The 20,126-nt window shown below is 39.8% G+C and overlaps 1 protein-coding gene across 1 annotated transcript in view; it reads left to right on the plus strand.

Annotated features, from left to right (window-relative positions):
* Positions 1-20,126, plus strand: part of St13 (ST13 Hsp70 interacting protein) — a 28,605-nt gene that overhangs the window by 1,586 nt on the left and 6,893 nt on the right. The window contains exons 2-9 of the mRNA XM_048354890.1: positions 4,158-4,215; positions 6,182-6,257; positions 7,281-7,351; positions 10,867-10,933; positions 13,608-13,692; positions 14,600-14,710; positions 17,120-17,222; positions 18,453-18,569. Coding sequence (XP_048210847.1) covers positions 4,158-4,215; positions 6,182-6,257; positions 7,281-7,351; positions 10,867-10,933; positions 13,608-13,692; positions 14,600-14,710; positions 17,120-17,222; positions 18,453-18,569 — 688 coding nt within the window. The remainder of the gene's footprint in view (positions 1-4,157; positions 4,216-6,181; positions 6,258-7,280; positions 7,352-10,866; positions 10,934-13,607; positions 13,693-14,599; positions 14,711-17,119; positions 17,223-18,452; positions 18,570-20,126) is intronic.

Below are 20,126 nucleotides of genomic sequence, written 5' to 3' on the forward strand. Positions count from 1 at the left end.
CAACAACAAACAACCCACAAGTCGCTATTAGATAAAATGTCAGTACTAGCATTCAGGACTAAATTTTAGTGTTTTTCTCTATTGAACGTTTTGGTCCACTGAGAGACAAAGATGAGGGAGGGAGGAATGCAGGGGAGGAGGGGGAGAAGAGAGAGAGGAAGGGGAAAACTGGAGCTTGAACTCAGGTCCTGGATACTGTCCCTGAACTCAAGGCACTCTGACTTTAGCCACGGCTCTATAGTCCTTCCATTATCTCCTCCGTCTCAGGAACCCCCTCATTTTCTCAGTTTACCGTGTTCCATTTAACGTGTACATTGAATATTATGACTACATTCACCCACCCTTTCACCCAGTCTTTTAAATTACATAGAGAAATGAGGAAATATCTATCAGTAGTAGTGAGGATCTAAGAAAACTTCTCAACAAATGTGTTCTTTCGTCATCCTGCACTAGGGTCTGAATTTACCACTTCAAAGCTCCCCCTACTGATGAGCAATGTCTTTTTTTTTTAAACTATTTTTTTTGTGTTTTCTTTTTTGATAGTGGGGATCGAACCCAGGACGTTGCACTTGCTAGGCAAGCGCTTTGCCACTGAGCTACATCCCAGCCCTGAGCAATGTCTTAAACCCTTTTTTGCACTGATTTTTTTTTTTTTTTTTTTTTTTTGTCCCTCATGAGGTTTGAACTCCGGGCTTGGGTGCTGTCCCTGAGCTTTTCTGCTCAAAGCTATCACTACTGCTTTAAGCCATAGCACCACTTCCATTTTTCTGGTGGTGAATTGGAGATAAGAGTCTCAAAATCTTCCTGCCTGGGCTGGCTTCAAACTGAGATCTTAGCCTCTGGAGTAGGATTACAGCGTGAACCACCAGGACCTGGCAGGCAGGTCAGTGAGACTCTGTCCTTCAATAAACTACTCAGAAAAGGCTGGAAGTGGTACTATGGCTCAAGTGGCAGAGCGCTAACCTTAAGCACAGAGAGGCTCAGAGACAGCACAGAGGCCCTGAATTCAAGCCCTACAAGTGGCCAAAAAAAAAAAAAAAAAGCCTCAAAACTTGTGTTGATAAAGGCCAGCGGGAAACTAACTTAATCTTTGGAGCATTAGTTCAAGTATCTGTATATATAAAGTTTGTGTTAACTCAGCAATTTTTTTTTTTTTTTTTTTTTTTTTGCCAGTCCTGGGGCTTGGACTCTGGGCCTGAGCACTGTCCCTGGCTTCTTTTTGCTCAAGGCTGGCACTCTGCCACTTGAGCCACAGCGCCACTTCCGGCCATTTTCTGTATATGTGGTGCTGGGGAATCGAACCCAGGGCCTCATGTATATGAGGCAGGCACTCTTGCCACTAGGCCATATCCCCAGCCCTAACTCAGCAATTTTAATGAACCTAAAGTTTAGAATCTGAGAACTGCAAAACCTTGTGTTTAATTTTTGTATTTTTAGAACAATTTCCAGCTCAAAGAAAAATTACAGTATAAAGAACTATTTTGTTTGATAGTAGCCAATACCATACTTAACAATAGTGAATGTGTTTCTTATAAACTAGGGTAGTAGTCAGTACAACCATGAAACTCAGAAAAATAATGGTTGCATCGATAATACCTAATACTCAGAACTGCTGGTTTACATTTAGTTGTCAGTCTCTTAACCTACATTCTGAAATTATTTTTTAGACTTGCTTCTACTTTCATGTTCTTGGCAGCTTGAATATTACAAATTACAAGCCAGTTATCTTGTTGAATTTCCTTCAATTTGGGGTTGTCTAGTCTTTGATTTAGATTAATACATTTCTTGGCAGGAATATCTTTCTGAAGTTAGACTGTTAAGAGATTGCTCACACAGCATTTTGGAACTTAGGTTCTGCCTTCATTAAAATTTAGCTACAAAGAGGTAGTGTTGGATTATTGTGTTCTTTTGAAAAGAGTTTTCTGTAAAAAAGAAGTTTTGGTTTATATACCTGTTACCTGTTGTTTTTGCAGAAGTTACAAATTCAAGATGTTTTGTTTGGATCAGGTAATTTTGTCTTTATTTTTGGCATATAGGAGCAATTCTTTACTATGAGTGCTGAGGAACTGAATTTTTTTTTTTTTTTTTTTTTTTGGTGACCAGCACATTTTTAGTGATCAGTCTTAATAAGAAATTCCAGATTCTGTTTCTTTTCATCTGCTGCATTGCATTTAAACTTGTGCTTTATTTGGGGTTCATCAATAGATACCAAGAGGGGCTGGGAATATGGCTTAGTGGTAGAGCGCTTGCCTCCCATACATAAAACCCTGGGTTCCTCAGCACCACATATATAGAAAAAGCCAGAATTGGCGCTGTGGCTAAGTGATAGAGTGCTGGCTTTGAGCAAAACAGTACTCAGGCCCTGAGTTCAAGCCCCAGAACTGGCCAAAAAAAAAAAAAACCTAAGAAAAAGACAAACCAGTTGTTGACCACAAAACCCAACAAAGAGCTTGAATATAAAATACAAAAAATACCTACAAGTAAAAACCTAATGAAAAAGGAGGCTAGGAATTGAACTTTACAAGACAAGGTGTTTGAATGGCCAACAAGTATGTGAAAATGGATTCAGCACAATGAGCTAACACTATACACCTATCAGAAAGGCTAAAAATTTAAGAGTCGGGGCTGGGATGTAGCTCAGTGGCAGAGTGCTTGCCTAGCAAGTGCAGCATCCTTGGTTCTATCCCCATTACCTAAAATAAAAGATAAAAAACTAATAAAAACAATTTAAAAATTGTAGGAGTGGACAATTGCCAAATGTTGGCCAAGGTGTTAAACAACTAGAATTCTCAAATATTGTTGATAGTGTAAATTGGTAAAACACGCTTTGGAAAATAGATAACCATTTCATTTTAACTCACATATAAACTTTATTTTTTTGTTTGCCAGACCTGGGGCTTGAAATCAGGGCCTGGGCACTGTCCCTGAGCTGCTTTTGCTCAAGTCTAGCACTCTACCACTTGAGCCACAGCGCCACTTCTGGCTTTTTCTTTTTGTGTAGCACTGAGGAATCGAACTCAGGACTTCATGCATGTTAGGCAAGCATTCTACTAAACCACATTCCCAGCCCGCATATGTAAATTTTGTTTACAATTTTTTATTGCCTGAAGTGAATCTAAATTTGAGTATAACGACCATATAGTTAGAAAAGAATCAGCATTTTAAGGGTGTTTGGAATAGGTTTCTTTCTGTTTTCTAAATTAACGAATCCTTGTTACTTTGTGAAAGTTAAATTGCATTTTTGAGCCAGGCTCTGGTGGCTCATGCCTGTAATCCTAGCTACTTAGGAGGCTGAGATTTGAGGAAGAAGGTTTGAAGCTAGCCCGGGCAGAAAAGTCCCTGTGAAACTCTTAATTCCAGTTATTCAAAAACCAGAAATGGAGCTGTGGCTCCAAATGGTACAACGCAAGCCTTGAGGAAAAGAGCTCAGGGACAGTGCCCAGGCCCTGAGATTAAGCCCCACAGCCATCATTCCAAAAAATGTTTTGTTATTTGCTATTTTTTTATAATAAATCCTTGAACCATTTCAGTCACTGAACTGTTGGCATACAGGCCACATGAACCAGGGTTTATACCAAATAGAACATATTGTTGCCTGGTCTTTTTTTTTTTTCTTTTGCCATGATTTTCACTTATTTACCTACAATTTATATTGTCTTGGACTGTTTGGAAAAGAAGTGTTCATGAGGGACTCACAGTCCGCACATGCCAGATAAATGCTGTGCAGCCGAGCTATGCGCGCCCCCCCTCCAGCCCCTCCTTCAAGGACGCTTGCTGAATGGCAAATCTTCTCAGGCTTTGGGGTCAAATATATCCACTCAAATCTAAATTTTAGCAAGTTTTGAATATTTTTGTTAATGCATACCTCTGGCATTTTGAAGCTGTGCAATTATGCTTGTTAGGCTCAATGAGACAGGGGAAGAAGGGTTTCATTAACTAGTATGCCAGAAATAAAAGTTTAAAGACCAAAATATATGGCAATACTATATATGGTATTAGAGCCAGAGTAATACCAAAAGTGTTCAAATCAATCGAGAACTTTCCAGTTTTTGAGAGTTAGCCATCTAAAGATTTAACTTATGTTTTTATGCGTAAATATGTTATTTGTGACTGAATTTGTATTTTCTAAACAAATCTTTTTTCTTATCTTCCTCAAGCATGGGGGGTAAAGTACCACCAGCTACTCATAAAGCTAAATCAGAAGACAATATCAGGGTAAGTTTCTTTTAAACATGTTAAAATAATAATACGTTTCCTTTTTTTTAAGAGGTTGGGGCAGAAGGGCTGTGATTCTCTATTGTTATTTTTTAAATTTTTTTTTTTTTTTTTTTTTTTTTGGCCAGTCCTGGGCCTTGGACTCAGGGCCTGAGCACTGTCCCTGGCTTCTTCCCGCTCAAGGCTAGCACTCTGCCACTTGAGCCACAGCGCCGCTTCTGGCCGTTTTCTGTATATGTGGTGCTGGGGAATCGAACCTAGGGCCTCGTGTATCTGAGGCAGGCACTCTTGCCACTAGGCTATATCCCCAGCCTTAAAATTTTTTTTGTACTGGGGATTGAACTCAGAGTCTTGTGTATGCTAGGCAAGTGCTCTGCCACTGAGCTACATCCCAAGTCCAGATAATATATTTCTTTAATTCTGCTTTTGGCGGTGGAGCTTGAACTCAAGGCTTAAGCCTTGTCCCTGAGCTGCTTTGTCTCAAGTGCTCTACCACTTGAGCCACAGTACTACTACTGGCTTTTTCTGAGTAGTTTATTGGAGATAAAAGAGTCTCATGAGGCTCTAGGAATGTGGCTTAGTGGTAGTGCTTGCCTCGCAAACATGAAGTCCTGGGTTCAATTCCCCAGCACCACATACATAGAAAAAGCAGAAGTGGCGCTGTGGCTCGACAGGTAGAGTGCTAGCCTTGAGCAAAAACAATCCAGGATAGTGCTCAGGCCGTAAGTCCCAAGCCCCAGGACTGGCAAAAAAAAAAAAAAACAAAGTCTCATGAACTTCCTGCCAGGGTTGGCTTCAAACCACAATCCTCAGATCTCATCCTCCTATGTAGCTAGGCTTATAGATGTGAGCCACTGGTTCCCAGCTTCCTTTTTTTTTTTCCTACTTTTTGCCTTTATTCTAATTAGCTATTTATTTTGTTTAGAACCTTCAATGTGATTTCATATATTTGGATGAGAAAGCAGAAGTTTTATAAATGAGCTAAACAAAGTCCAAGAAGTTGTTACCCTATTTGTTTATATAACTTGCTTACTTCAGTGGGATTCCCCACCCACCCCCCATCATGGTCCTAGAGATTAACCCAAGGCTTTGCACATATTAGGTAAGCATTTTACCACTAAACTACATATACAACCCCCACACCGCATTGTTAAATGGAAATGGCAACTTGCAGAGCTATTTCCTGTACACCAGAATATATTAACTTGGAATATATAAGAAGTCATACTCACTTAATTCTTATTTAAGTAGTTGTACAGAGGAGTTTCTATTTATATATGCACTTTAATAATCTTTGAATTTTATTGTGTATTATAGTTCTACATGCCCTTATTTTGCAGTTCCCAAACTGAAACATCTTTGAAAAATAAGATAAATGCTTAGTAAATTTTGGAGTAAAGCATGACCTGAATAGACATGAGGCTGTTTTGTAGTTTTCTTTATCTTTTCTTTTTAAACCAGCCTTTGGGACACAGTGTCACTGTGTTGCATAGGCTTGCCTCAAACTGGGCTCAGGTAGCCCTTTAGTCTCAGCTTCCTGGATGCTTGGAGTATAGATTACCATTTTGCCTGGCTCCTTACAGCTTTTTTGCCACTAATCATGAGGTATTCCCTGCCCCCTTAGTTGTAGGGGCTTGAACTCAGGGCCTAGGCACTGTGCCTGAGTCTCTTTGTTTGCAAGGCAAGCGCTCTACCACTGTGATATAGACATTGAATTTACTTTGTAAAATCTAAAAGAAAAAGTTAAATTTTAAAATATATTATACTAACAGTTTAGATAAGAGACTAGATTTGTAAATTCAGAGAAAAATGAAAACAAAACAATAAAGCGTTCCAGAATGAACCAAAGAACATTAACAATTGAAATATAATATATGCAAATGGTAAATACATTTGTGTACGTTAGCATGTATGTGTTCCATATGTTATTAAATACTGATAGCACTGTTTGTCTTCCTCTTTCTAGGAAGAAAAAGCAGATAGTAAAAAGACAGAGGAAAACATACCGACAGAGGAGCCATCCAGTGAGGAAAGTGACCTAGGTGAGCAGAAAATAGTTTGTATTTGATAACCTTGTGATATAGTTCTGTGTTGATTCTGCAACAGTTTTAACTTTTTTTTTGTTGGTTATGGGGCTTGAATTCAAGGCCTGGGTACTGTCCCTGAACTCTTTTACTCAAGTTTTAGCCCTCTACCACTTTGAGCCACAGCACCACTTATGGTTTTTGAGTGGTTAATTCTGCCCCAGCTGGCTTTGAACCTTGATCCTCAGATCTCAGCCTCCTGAGTAGCTATGATTACAGGGGCGAGCCACTGGCACCCAGCTACCTCCTTATTTATTTATTTATTTATTTATTTATTTATTTATTTATTTGCCAGTCCTGGGGCTTGGACTCAGGGCCTGAGCACTGTCCCTGGCTTCTTTTTGCTCAAGGATAGCACTCTGCCACTTTAGCCACAGCGCCACTTCTGGCCATTTTCTGTATATGTAGTGCTGGGGAATTGAACCCAGGGCCTCATGTATACAAGGCAAGCACTCTTGCCACTAGGCCATATCCCCAGCCCCGGGCTACCTCCTTTAAAAAAAAAGAAAAATACTAAGTCGGCATTGCTAGACGCTGGTGGTTCATCCCTTTAATCCTCGTTACTTGGGAGGCCGAGATCTGAGGATCAAAATTCAAAGCCATTCTGGCAGGAAAGCCCATGAGACTCTTTTATCTCCAAATAATCACCATAAAATAGTGTGATAGTTTAGTAGTTGGGTTTTTTGTGGTGTTGTTTGTTTTGCGCCCAGCTTTAAGTGGTAGTTTTACCCAAACAATAAAGTCATGTTTAAAGGGGAAGTATTTTACAATATAAAGCATTCAACTCATAGCTGCACTAGCCAAAAATCATTATGGGTTGTTATTGTTGTTAGGGTGCTATTTGTCAAATCCTGGGCTGCTTAGTTAGGCAGGTATTCAACCACTGATGTAAATCCTCTGAGAGTTTTAACCATATCAGTGTCCACTGGCTAGTGGCTACTGTATTGTACATTGCTGATTTACTGCTTTCAACTTTGATAGAAATTGATAATGAAGGTGTAATTGAACCAGACACTGATGCCCCCCAAGAAATGGGAGATGAAAATGTAGAGGTAAGTTTCATGACTTACTTTCTATTTGTTGTGAATGCTTCTTGTTGTTGGTATCATTTTGTGACATATCTAGGAAAAGTATGTATGAAATTTTTCTCTGATTTAAGGTATTTAGACCAGCATTTTATTGTACTACCTAAAGTACCTGTGAAAATCTTACACTATTACATTTCTTTTGTCAGTTGTGGGGCTTGAACTCACAGTTTCAGTGGTATCCCAGTTCTTCTTTGCCCAAGGGTAGTGCTCTAACACTTGAGTCATAGCTCCACTTCTGGCTTTTTCTGAGTAGTTTGTTGGAGATGAGTCTCACAAGCCTGGAACTGGTAGTTTACATTTGTAATCCTAACTACTTGGGAGGCTGAGATCTGAGTTCAAAGCCAGCCCAGGCAGGAAAGTCCGTGAGTCTCTTATCTCTAGTTAGCCACTGCAAAACCAGAAGTGGAGCTGTGACAGCTCCAAGTGGTAGAATGCTACCTTTGAGCAAAAGGGTTCAGGGACAGTGCCTAGGCCCTGAGTTTGAGTCTCACAAGACTTTTCTGCCCAGGCTGCCTTTGTTCCAGACTCCTCAGATCTCAGCCTCCTGAGCACGTAGGATTACAGGTGTGAGCCACCAGCATGGCCTGGCTCTTACATTATTTTTAACCATATTCTTTCTGAAATCTGTTTTTGTTTTTGTCTTTTTAAACTTGAGTCTTTAAATTTTCATCTGGCTTGACTCCACTACTAAAGTGGAGTGGAGTTCACCTGAGGTGTATACCTAAGAGAATTCCCTCTTACTGAGCTCTGTAGTACCGCATTCTTTTTCAAAATGGTCAATCAAGGTCCTGGTTCTTGGGGGGAAACTTGAAGGAACTTTACTGCAATGGCTAGTGACCAGTGACCTTCCAGAGGACGATAGCATAGTAATAGATGCGCTGTATCTAATATTAAAGTAATGTTGGAAATGAGAGAAAAAAGTGTATGAAAGATTTATTGGTGGCCAGTAAGGAAACAAACACTTAACAGCTGTGAGGTGCTGACCTATAATCCTAGCTGTTCAGGAAGCTAAGGTCTAGAGGACCATGGTTCAGTGCCAGCTAAGGCACGAAGTTTACAAGACTTCCATCTTAACCAATAGGTAGTTGAGGTGGTTCATGCCTGTCATCCCAGCTGTGAGGTAGGCTGAGGTAGGGAGGATTATGGCCTAATCCAGGCCAAATGGAAAAGTTAAGTTTTCACGACTCCAACTCAACAGCAAAATATGGGGTGTGGTGGCCTGTGCTAGTTATGCGAGCTACAGTGAGAGCAAAAGGAGGAGCATGATTCAGGGTGGCCTGTGGGAACAGTGAGGCACCTATTTTACAAATAACCAGAGTAAAGATGAATATGGTCAAAGAAGATTGCATGAAGCTAGAACAAAGGAATCTGTTGAAAACATTTTAGGGAAAAGGGTAAAAGGGAAGAGGGGAGTGATAGATGGAGTGAGACTGATTGGAATACATTGTGAACATGAATGGAAATGTCAAAGTGGAGCCCCTCCCTTTGTGTGTGGTTAATGTATGTTAAAATTTTTAAAGAAAACAAAAAAGGGCAAAAAGGGCTGGAAAGTCTTAAGTTCAAACCACATTTCAACTGAAAAAAGACCATAATAAGTGGGAACAAGTATTAATCCATAACCTGGTGTCAGTAATTCATACTTGTAATCCTAGCAGTTCTGGAGGCTGAGACCTGAGATAGAGGTTTTTAAAGCCAGTCTTGGCAGAAAAGTCCAAGAGACTCTCTCTAGCCAGTATAAAAGCTAGGCTAGAGGTATGACTCAAATGGTGGAACAAGCAAGCTGGCCAAACGTGAGGCCCCTAAGTTGAAGTTCTGGTATAGGAAAAAAAAACATTGATCCAAATCCTTATATCCATAAGATGCTTGCCAGTCTTAGACAAAATAGTGTGACCACATGACTTTCAATTTGTCTTTTCTTGATTTTTGAATAAAGTTGAACCATATTCTGATGTCTTTTGTTCTTGGATGTGGGTTTATAAAATCACATTTAGGTTTTTTTCCCCAGAATCTCATTGTGTAACTCGGCCTGGTCTTGATAAGCTACTCCTGGAAGCTCCTTTTGGGGGGGGTGTACTGGGGATCGAACCCAGGACGTTGCACTTGCTAGGCAAGCGCTTTGCCACCAAGCTACATCCCAGCCCTCCTTGGAAGCTCCTTGATCTCTTTCCTCCTCACTTTCCTAGGTTGGGAAGCACTGTGCCAAGCTCGCCCCCCCCCCTTTTTTTTTTTGCCTGTCCTGGGGCTTGAACTCGGGGCCTGAGCACTGTCCCCGAGCTTCTTTTTTACTTAAGGCTAGTACTCTACCACTTGAGCCATAGTGCCTCTTCTGGCCTTTTCTGTTTATGTGGTAGTGAGGAATGGAACCCAGGGTTCCATGCATGCTAGGCAAGCACTGTATTGCTAGGCAAGCACTGTACTGCTAAGCCACATTCCTAGCCTTGAAGTCTTTTGTGTTTCTTAATAAAATTTTACTTTTCCCTTTTGATAAAAGTCGTATGTGCTTCAAGTCCTCCTCTGTTTCATGGGGTTTTGTGCTATTTTGGAAAATACATTGTTCTATTTTATAAGTGATTTTTGCTCAGGCGTTAGAACTATATAGCAAACAGGTTTTGTTCTTTATTTTTTTTTTTTTTTGGTGCTGGTCCTGCAATTTGAACTCAGGGCCTGAGTGTTCTCCCTGAGCTTTTTTGCTCTACGACTTGAATCACAACTTCAGTTCTGGCTTTTTGGTGTTCAATTGGTTATAGAACTCTCTTGAACTTTCCTGCCTGGGTAGGCTTTGAATTGTGATCCTCTGAGCTTAGTCTGAATAGCTAGGTGTGCAGGTCTGAGCCACCTTAGCCTGGCCTGTTTGTATATAGATGTAAAGACAGTTTATCTTCCTAGTGTAGCTGTATACTGTAGGTGCTATTTTTGTGTAAGTAAAAGAAAGCAACCTTTATCTCTGAGGATTCAAGTGTAAGAAGAAGCACTACTTTTTTGTGGTGAGAATGGGTTTGATATTTATGTTGAGTAGTTATCAAGGAGGTGGAAAGATTAGTAGATAGAGGCAGGCAGATTGGGAAGTAAGACTTAGTATTAAAGTATGAATCGTAATCTGGGCTGGGAATGCGGCTTAGTGGTAGAGTGCTTGCCTAGCATGAATGAAGCCCTGGGTTTGATTCCTCAGCACCACATATACAGAAAAAGCCAGAAGTAGCACTGTGGCTCAAGTGGTAGAGCCGTAGAGCCCTAGCCTTGAGCACAGAGAGCTCAGGGTCAGAGCCAAGGCCCTGAGTTCAAGCCCCCAGGACTGGCCGAAAAAACAAAATCCAACCATAATCTCTAATTTTTATAAATCTGTTACTGTGATTGTTTTCTTTCTGAAGACCAGAGAAGCATAAATAAGCATTGGGGTGTGACTGCTTCATTCTTAAGGAAATGCAGATTGCTGCTTTGTTTTCTAAGGTAATCTAAGATAAATTTCTGTATTCTGTTAGATAACTGAGGAGATGATGGATCAAGCAAATGAAAAGAAAGGTGCTGCCATTGAAGCACTAAATGATGGTGAGTATTTTCATTGTTTATTCTTTGCAACATTGCTGTAGTAGTATGAATATTCATTTCCTTCTGCAGTGACTAGAAAAGAAGTTGGAGGGACCCTTAGATTTATCATCTTGTTGAAAATAGTGTCTTACTGTTCACACAGCACTTCCAGATTGGTAAAGAGAGTGGAATTGTTGTAGGGTTGTAGGGCTTGAACTCGACCTAGGCACTGTCCCTGAGCACTTTGGCTCAGGCTTGTGTTCTACCACTCTGAACCACAATTCCACCTCTGGTTTTTGAGTGGTTAATTGGACATAAATAGTCCCACAGGCGGGGCTGGGGATATGGCCTAGTGGCAAGAGCGCTTGCCTCTTATACATGAAGCCCTGGGTTCGATTCCCCAGCACCACATATACAGAAAATGGCCAGAAGTAGCACTGTGGCTCAAGTGGCAGAGTGCTAGCCTTGAGCAAAAAGAAGCCAGGGACAGTGCTCAGGCTCTGAGTTCAAGGCCCAGGACTGGCAAAAAAAAAAAGAGTCCCACAGGGATTTTTCTGCCTGTGCTGGCTTCAAACCTTAATCCTCATATCTCACCCTCCTGGGTAGCTAGGATTACAGGTGTGAGCCACCAGTGCCCAGCAAAATTTTTTCTTTTTAATTACTTTATTAACCTACCCTGAGAGCACAAATCTGACCCTGCTCAAAACTTTTTTTCTGAGTATATCTTGTTTTTTTTTTTTTTTTTTTTTGGCCAGTCCTGGGCCTTGGACTCAGGGCCTGAGCACTGTCCCTGGCTTCTTCCCGCTCAAGGCTAGCACTCTGCCACTTGAGCCACAGCGCCGCTTCTGGCCGTTTTCTGTATATGTGGTGCTGGGGAATCGAACCTAGGGCCTCGTGTATCCGAGGCAGGCACTCTTGCCACAGGCTATATCCCCAGCCCTATATCTTGGTTTTTATCTGGTGAGAAACTTTAAATAGGTGAAAGACTTTCCTAAATAATAATAGTGACTTATGTAACTTTTTACATTTTTCACAGATTATGTATAATATCACACAGTCTAGTAAAAATCCTGTCAGAAATGAGAGAGGGATGACAGTAATTAGTAATTTGAAAGAATAGAGTTCAGTGTTACTATCCCAAGTTGACTGTTGGACTTTTATGTTTCGTAAACCTATTTCCTCTTTTTTTCCTCTTCTTTCTTTTCCTTTTGTTTTCTTCTTCCTTTCTTCCTTGGCAGAGTCACACTGTGGAGCTCAGTGATCATGTCTCAGCCTCAGCAGTGCTTAGCTCGTCTAACTGCCTTTATTGTTTAGATCCTTTTCTTGTGCTTATTTATCGTGTTTACAATGAATGCATAGTTTGAAATACTGATTTTCCTTTTCTAGCCTTTTGTTTCCTTTCCCTAGACTATTTGATTATTTTTCTTAAGAATTGTGCATTCTGTGTGTGTGTGTGTGTGTGTGTGTGTGTGTGTGTGTTGTGTGTATCTGTGTCTCTGTCCTGGTCTTGGGGAGTGAACTCAGAGTCTGGGTGCTGTCTCTTACCTCTTTTGCTGAAGGCTGGTGCTCTTGTCACAGCATCGCCCTCCTGAGTAGCTAGCTAGGATTAGAGGTGTGAGTGAGTCACAGGCAAGAACTGCTTTTTTGTGTTTGTTTTGGTTTGGTTTTTTTTTGCCAGTCATGGGGCTTGAACTCAGGGCCTAGGCACTGTACCCAAGCTTCCTTTGCTCAAGGCTAGTACTCTACCCCTTGATCTCAGCACGGATTCCTGCTTTTTAATCCAAGGCTTTATGTTTGTATGCTAGGCAAGCACTCTTGGTAACTAAGCCACATTCCCAGCCCCCTTCCCCCCTTTTTTTGTTAGTGATGGGGCTTGAACTCAGGGTCTGGGTGTTGTCTTTGAACTCTTTTGTACAAGGCTAGTGCTCTATCACTTTGAACCACAGTGCCACTTATGGTTTTTCTGGTGGTTAATTGGGGATAAAAGGCTCATGTACTATCTTGTTTGCGCTGGCTTTGAACTTCTATCCTCAAACCTTAGCCTCCTGGGTAGCTAGGATTACATGTGTGAGCCACCAAGTGCCTGGCAAGATCTGTGTTTTATTATTTACCTTTTTCTAGGTAGATATTTTATCACTCATATTGAAAATATATATATGTTTGTGCTTTTGTTTTATTTTTAGTGACAAACTGGTGGTTCAAAAATGTATGTTGGTTTTTCATTAGAGTTTGGTAGGTAAGACCCACATTCTTCATCCCTTTTTGCTTTATTTTTCCAGATAAAGGGTGTCTTTTTGCCAATCTTAGACCTACCTATTTTGCATTGCTAGGTTTATAGGCACGTGTCTTCTTACCTGGTTTGTTCTTTGAGATAGGGTCTTGTGTTGGCGGAGCTGTCCTCTCACCAGGATTCTTCTATTTTGCCTCCCAAGTAGTTAAATTTACAGGTAGGAGTCACCATATATAGCACTATTTAAAAGTTTTGTTTTTTTTTTTATGGTGCTAGAGGCTAACCCCAGTGTATCATGTTTGCTTGGCAAGTGCTCTACTACTGGGCTTTGTATTTCCCACCCCAACACTAGTCCTAGCTGAACTTAAAGAAGAATAAATGAAAGACTTTTTGGATGGGTAAAAGATCAAAATATTAATATTTTTGTCCTCTGAGTATTTCTCAGTAGCTCTTATTTCACTTTAGGTCAGCTACAGAGAGCCATCGACTTGTTCACAGATGCTATCAAGCTAAATCCTCGTTTGGCCATTCTGTATGCCAAGAGGGCCAGGTAAGAGCTGTGCGTGTGTGCGTGTTGGTTCTGGGGCTTAAACTTGGGGCCTGGGTGCAGTCCTGAATTTTTTTTAATACTCTAACCACTTAAGCCTCAGCTCTACTTACACATTTTAAGCACTCTTAAACAGAAAAGTTTTAAGTTTACTCCTTGGGCATAATTTCTGCATAATTATTTGTTTAAAAACATCTGCTTCCACAGGTGTCAGTAGTTCACTCCTGTAATCCTAGCTATTTAGGGAGGCTGAGGTCTGAGGATTGCAGTTCAAACTCAACTCAGGCAGGAGAAGTCCGAGATTCTTTTTTGTTGTTTGTTTGTTGTTGTTTTTTTGTGTGTTTTTTTTTGCCAGTTGTGGGGCTTGAACTCAGGGCCTGAACACTGTCCCTGGCTTTTTTTTTGTTCAAGCATAGCACTCTACCACTTGAGCCACAGCTCTACTTCTGGCTTTTTCTATATATGTGGTGCTGAGGAATTGAACCCAGGGCTTCATGTATGCAAGGCAAGCACTCTTGCCACTAGGCCATATTCCCAGCCCCAGTCTGAGACTTATCTCCAATTAATCACCAAAAAGATAGAAGTGGCTTAAGTGGCAGAGCACTAGCTGTAGGCAAAAAAAGTTGAAGGACAACACCAAGACCTCAGGACTCTCTACTCCCCCCCCCCCATACACACACATAAACACAACAACACAATGATTCTTTGGGCTGGGTGCCAGTGACTCAAGCCTGTAATCCTAGCTACTCTCTCTGAAGATCACTTTTGTGCCTGTCACTTTATAATGAACACATGTTATTTGTAATAAAAATTTTGTACTAAATTATAATTTTGTAAAAGTGTAGGAGAAATGGAATAAAACTAAAAGTTTAATAGACAGAAAAAGAATTTAAATACATTTATTTTTTAGTGTCTTCATCAAATTACAGAAGCCAAATGCTGCCATTCGAGACTGTGACAGAGCCATTGAAATAAATCCTGATTCAGCTCAGCCATATAAGTGGCGAGGAAAAGCACACAGGTAAATACTGAAATTTAATTATTATAATGTACTCTGTATGAAGAATGAAAACTGGCAAAGAATAGTTAAGGAAATAAAATTTGTTGCAAACCACTCTGTCCTGGAACAAAGCAGTGATAGAGAGGTCTCTACTTCAAAGACATAAGGGCACCAGAGGCGGGGAACAATTCTAGGACTAGTGACTTTCTGGTAAGCAGGTGAAGGTGACAAACAACTAATTTGCATAGTGTGCCACCTGCCAGCCCCAAGGTCCAGGTCCTGGAGCTAAATGGATTATCAGTAGGGTAGAAACCACTGTACTGCTAAGAGCAACAGATCTTACTAGGGCCACTCTCAGCCTCCTGAGAGTCAGAGAATGTCCGTCCAATTCTCTTTGGCTGACCTCATGGCTCTGCATTCACGGGTTCCCACAAGAATTTCTTTTCCTTCCTTTTATTCAAAGATCACAAGTTTTGATCACATAGTTCAAGGAAAGAGAATAGTCTTACTTTAGTGTCCTTCACAAATTGTCTATTTTTAAAAAATGTATTTCTTTATTGTCAAAGTGATGTACAGAGGGGTTACAGTTTTATACGAAAGGCAGTGCATACATTCTTATCCAACTTATTACCTCCTCCCAGAAATTTTGTTTGACTTATACGTGACATAAGGGGCAGGTACAATATAGCCTTAAACTACTTTCGTCACTACTATAACCCCTCAAAAATCTGGAAAATACAGAGGGAAATTTTACCCAGATCACGAGTTATTCTGGGTGGCAAACTTTTGTTATGCAAATGGATTTGCATTTGGGGGGTTAAGTTAGTGACATTTGTGTCTTAACATGGGTTACAGAGCAGGTCATGATTGAGGTGAAGATGGATGTCCTTGAGGCACCTGTATGATGTGACTCAAAGTGTCTCTAAGGGTTTCATGCACCAAAGAGCATGATAAGTTGAGATGACATTCACTGATGCTTAGGGAAGCTCATACATTGCTGTTGGTCCTGTTGAAATCCTGGTAGTCTTTAAGCATTGCTTTGCTTTTTGACATAGACATGGGCTTATCTTGTACTTGTTAGAAATTTAGAATGAGCCACTTCTATAAAAGCCACAGTTCATTTTAATGGGAACTAGGATTTGGATAGCAGGGTATTTTTAACTGCTTATGGTTATATCATTACTCTTGAGTTGAACAAAGCTAGTGAAAAATATTGTGGTTAATTGATTCTTCGATTTTAATGATAGATTGGGTTTATGCTGATATTTTCAGTTCAAATTTAATGTTTTCCTTTGTCATTTATATTTTGAATACTTTTCTCCTATGGCAAAATCCTTGTCCCTGTTTATTCGTGTAAACCTAGAAGATAAATTATTTCCTAGTTGAACTACAATAGTGTCTTAAGTTTGAAGGTTTTCTTAGAAGTCCTTATTCAGCATATTACTCTTAAAATGTATTTTCAAATTAATGTTTGAAAAGTTAATTTATTTAGTTTTCTGTATAATTGTTTTTTCAATGATATATTGTTAGTATTCAGGTTTAAGACAGCTTTATTTCCATTTCTGATTTAATTTCTTTTTAATATGTAAGACATGTTTGAAATCTCAAAACTGAGTTAAAAATAGGACCAGAGAACTCCCACTGTTATCCCCTCAAACCCTCTCTTTTCTGTACCTCTTTTAGTTTTTTAGTCATTTTTTCACTCATGGCTGGCCATCTACCACCTGAATTACACCTGCAAGTCCCTCAATCTTTTTTCAATAAAGCAGTTACAAATAATAGCTCTCTGTAGTCTTTTCTTGGAAAGTAGTTTATTACGTATATGTCATGTAAGTCCTCTTTTGACGAGTTGAAAGCACTCTTGTATTTTAAAAATACCTTGATACTCTGAATTAAGATGGTAGGAGAGCAGATTTATAATTACCATAGACAGATTTCAACATCATGCTTTTGTAGACTTAACTAACACTGTAAATAGGAATGGATTCATGTGTAATTGTTGGTGTTTACCTGTGGTCTCAGATACTTGAGAGGTGTAGATCATCACAGAGAATCTCTGTTTGAATCTATTTTTGGCCTAGTTTTGATTCCTCAACACCACATATATAGAAAAGGCCAGAAGTGGCGCTGTGGCTCAAGTGGCAGAGTGCTAGCCTTGAGCAAAAAGAAGCCAGGGATAGTGCTCAGGCCCTGAGTTCAAGCCCCAGGACTGGCAACAAAAAAAGAAGAAGAAGAAGAAAGAAAGAAAGAAAGAAAATCAACAAGGCCCTAACTTGAGCTCTAGTACCTCCCCCATCAAATTATAGTTCACAATTAACTCAAGCCTTTTTTTATTTTAATCACAATGCCTTTTCTTATACGGAAAGACTCCAAGCTACACAGGGTGAATGTGCATAAAAGACTTTTATAATGAGTTTGAATCTATTTCAGACTTCTGGGCCATTGGGAAGAAGCAGCCCATGATCTTGCCCTTGCCTGTAAACTGGATTATGATGATGATGCTAGTGCAATGCTGAAAGAAGTTCAACCGAGGGTATGTGAACTAGAGAAGGAAGGGGATGCCCAAGACTCCACAGCGCTAGCACTGAGGGCTGCCAGCTTTAGTGTGGAAAGAAACATTTGGAAGTTAAATTCTAATGATTCTGGAAATTATACTCATGCTGTATTAGAGAAAGCTCTGACACTTTGCAAGACTGCAGTGGAGTTATAACCAGAAAATCAGAAATGGAAAAATGACAGGTTTACAACAAGGACAGAAAAATAGAAAACCCTACAAAGTGTGGCTTAGGAAAACATCTGTTCATTTCTTATATACTTCTTCAGTAAAGCGTGAAGACCTCTTGAAGGGAAATTAAGTTTAAAATTTTTTGTTCCCACTATTACCTTCTAAAAAATGAGAATACTGAATCAAAAACCAAGAGCATTGTTTTAAGATGGTTTAAAATGTAAATTATACTTCTAAGAATTTCCTTCCAAAGGTATTAAGATAGTTATATTGACTTTAACTTAATTTGCTATAAGATTTTTTTTTTTTAAGTAATGGGTAACTCAGCAAATGTGTTGTGCTCCGAGTACATTTAGAACATGAAGGTCTTAAAAAAGTACTTGTTACAGGCTAAACTAGCAGTTGAATATGAATCTCCTACATTTATTTAACGTCTAAAGAATAGATCTAAAGTACTTGGTACTGTGTATTAATGGCTGGTACGCTTAGGTTTCTCTCTAATGTTCTGAGCCATTGTGAAATACTTGGTATCTCCCTCCCTCTTTTTTTTTTTCTCCTTTTCCTGGTCCTAGTGATTGAACTTGGCACCTTAACTCATACTAAAATAGCATGTGCCTTATTCTCATCCAAATACTGAATGTTAGTTATCTCCCCATTTTACAAATGAAGAAACATATAGAGGGTGGCAAATACTTCATGTGGGGTCTGAATTTTTGTTTTCCCATGGCACACTTTTATGAACAGTAAGTTTGCTGTTGAACTTCAGCTGTGACAGAACCCTAAAAGTTAGACAGCTGTAGAAACTTATCAGGTAAGAATGCTGCGCTAAAAACCTCTTTGTTCTTCAGCTTAGTTTGAAATAATACCTGTATATCACTGAGTCTTTCTCTTTTGTATACTGCTTTAGGCAGTAATGTAAATCTGTCATTTTTCAGAATTATATTGAACAACTCTGAAAGGAAAAGTAACTTGCAACCTTTTTATTTTGACCATCAAACATTTGTAGTAGACTTACTTCCCTTTGGCTCTTTTTTCTAGGCCCAGAAAATCGCAGAGCACCGGAGAAAATATGAACGAAAACGGGAAGAGCGAGAGATTAAAGAACGAATAGAGAGGGTTAAGAAGGCTCGAGAAGAACATGAGCGAGCCCAAAGGGTAAAGTTTCTAACTCTTAACTCATGAGAGGAAAATGCAATAGAGTTTAGCATACTATTGTAATTCATAACTCATACTAGTTTCTATTTAATGGTAGCTATAGTTCTAGAATGACACATGCTAGTACTTAAAAGAGTTTGTTCTTCTAAAATAAAAAATTGGGGGCTGGGAGTGGACTTCATGGTGGTAGAACATTTTCCCCCCTGCCCAATCAGAAAATTCCCGATCAAGTAATTAAATTTGCCAACATTGTTATTTTACTTTTTTTCTGAGAATTCTTGCTCTGTTTTTGTTTGTTGGTCGGCCGGTCGTGGGGTTTGAACTAAGGGCCTGGGCCTTTATCTGTCAAGGCTAGTGCTCTACCACTTTGAGAAACAAGTGCCCTTCCAATTTTCTGGTGGTTCATTGGAGATAGGAGTCTTGTGGACTTTTTTTGCATGGGCTGGCTTCAAACTGTGATCTTAAGATCTCATCCTCTTCAGTAGCTAGGATTACAGGTGTGAGACACAGGCACCCGGCTTCTTGCTTTGGTTTATTAGTTTGATTCTGTTCTAACACTCACTGATTTCAAGACTATTAAAAAAAGATTCTAGATGTTCATGATAGAAAATATAAACTCAGCTTTCCAGGCACTTAGCTGGGAGGATCGTTCAAGCCCCAGGACTGACACCTTGTCAAAAAATTTGTGTTCAATTAATAAACAAATTAAAAAAAAAAAAGATCTGCACAAACAGTACTGGGGATTAGTTATGAAAATTTCCCCTAAATTTCTTTTTTTTTTTTTTTTTTTGCTAGTCCTGGGGCTTGGACTCAGGGCCTGAGCACTGTCCCTGGCTTCTTTTTGCTCAAGGCTAGCACTCTGCCACTTGAGCCACAGCGCCACTTCTGGCCATTTTCTGTATATGTGGTGCTGGGGAATTGAACCCAGGGCCTCATGTATATGAGGCAAGCACTCTTGCCACTAGGCCATATCCCCAGGCCCTCCCCTAAATTTCTATAATGTAATTTTATAGTTAAAATAGTAGTCTTCATTTCTGTTTTGTTTTTTGTGGTTTTTTTTTTTGGTGTACAGTTACATAGTAGGGCAGTGTGTACATTTCTTGTGATAGCTTACGTCCTGTTTTTCTATCTCTTCTCTAGGTCTGGTAGACATGTGCAGATCTTAATGGTTTCTCTTAATAGTTTTCTTTCTTTTTTTTTGGCCAGTCCTGGTGCTTGGACTCAGGGTCTGAGCACTGTCCCTGGCTTCTTTTTGCTCAAGGCTAGCATTCTACCACTTGAGCCACAGCGCCACTTCTTGGCTTTTTCAGTTTATGTGGTGCTGAGGAGTTAAACCCAGGGCTTCATGAATACTAGGCAATCACTCTACCGCTAAGCCACATTCTCAACCCCTAGTTTTCCTTCCAAATTTCCTTTTTTTCTTCTTCTTCTTCATTCCTTCACTCTGTTGATTGCTCTGTACTACTGGTTGTATCAGTTATCACATACTGACTTTTCTACATTGTTAATTGAAGGGGCAAAAAGCTTTATATAACACTCTTCATGGTAGAGTGCTAG

Source organism: Perognathus longimembris, chromosome 1 (assembly GCF_023159225.1).
Source record: "Perognathus longimembris pacificus isolate PPM17 chromosome 1, ASM2315922v1, whole genome shotgun sequence".
In the NCBI taxonomy this organism is placed as follows: domain Eukaryota; kingdom Metazoa; phylum Chordata; class Mammalia; order Rodentia; family Heteromyidae; genus Perognathus; species Perognathus longimembris.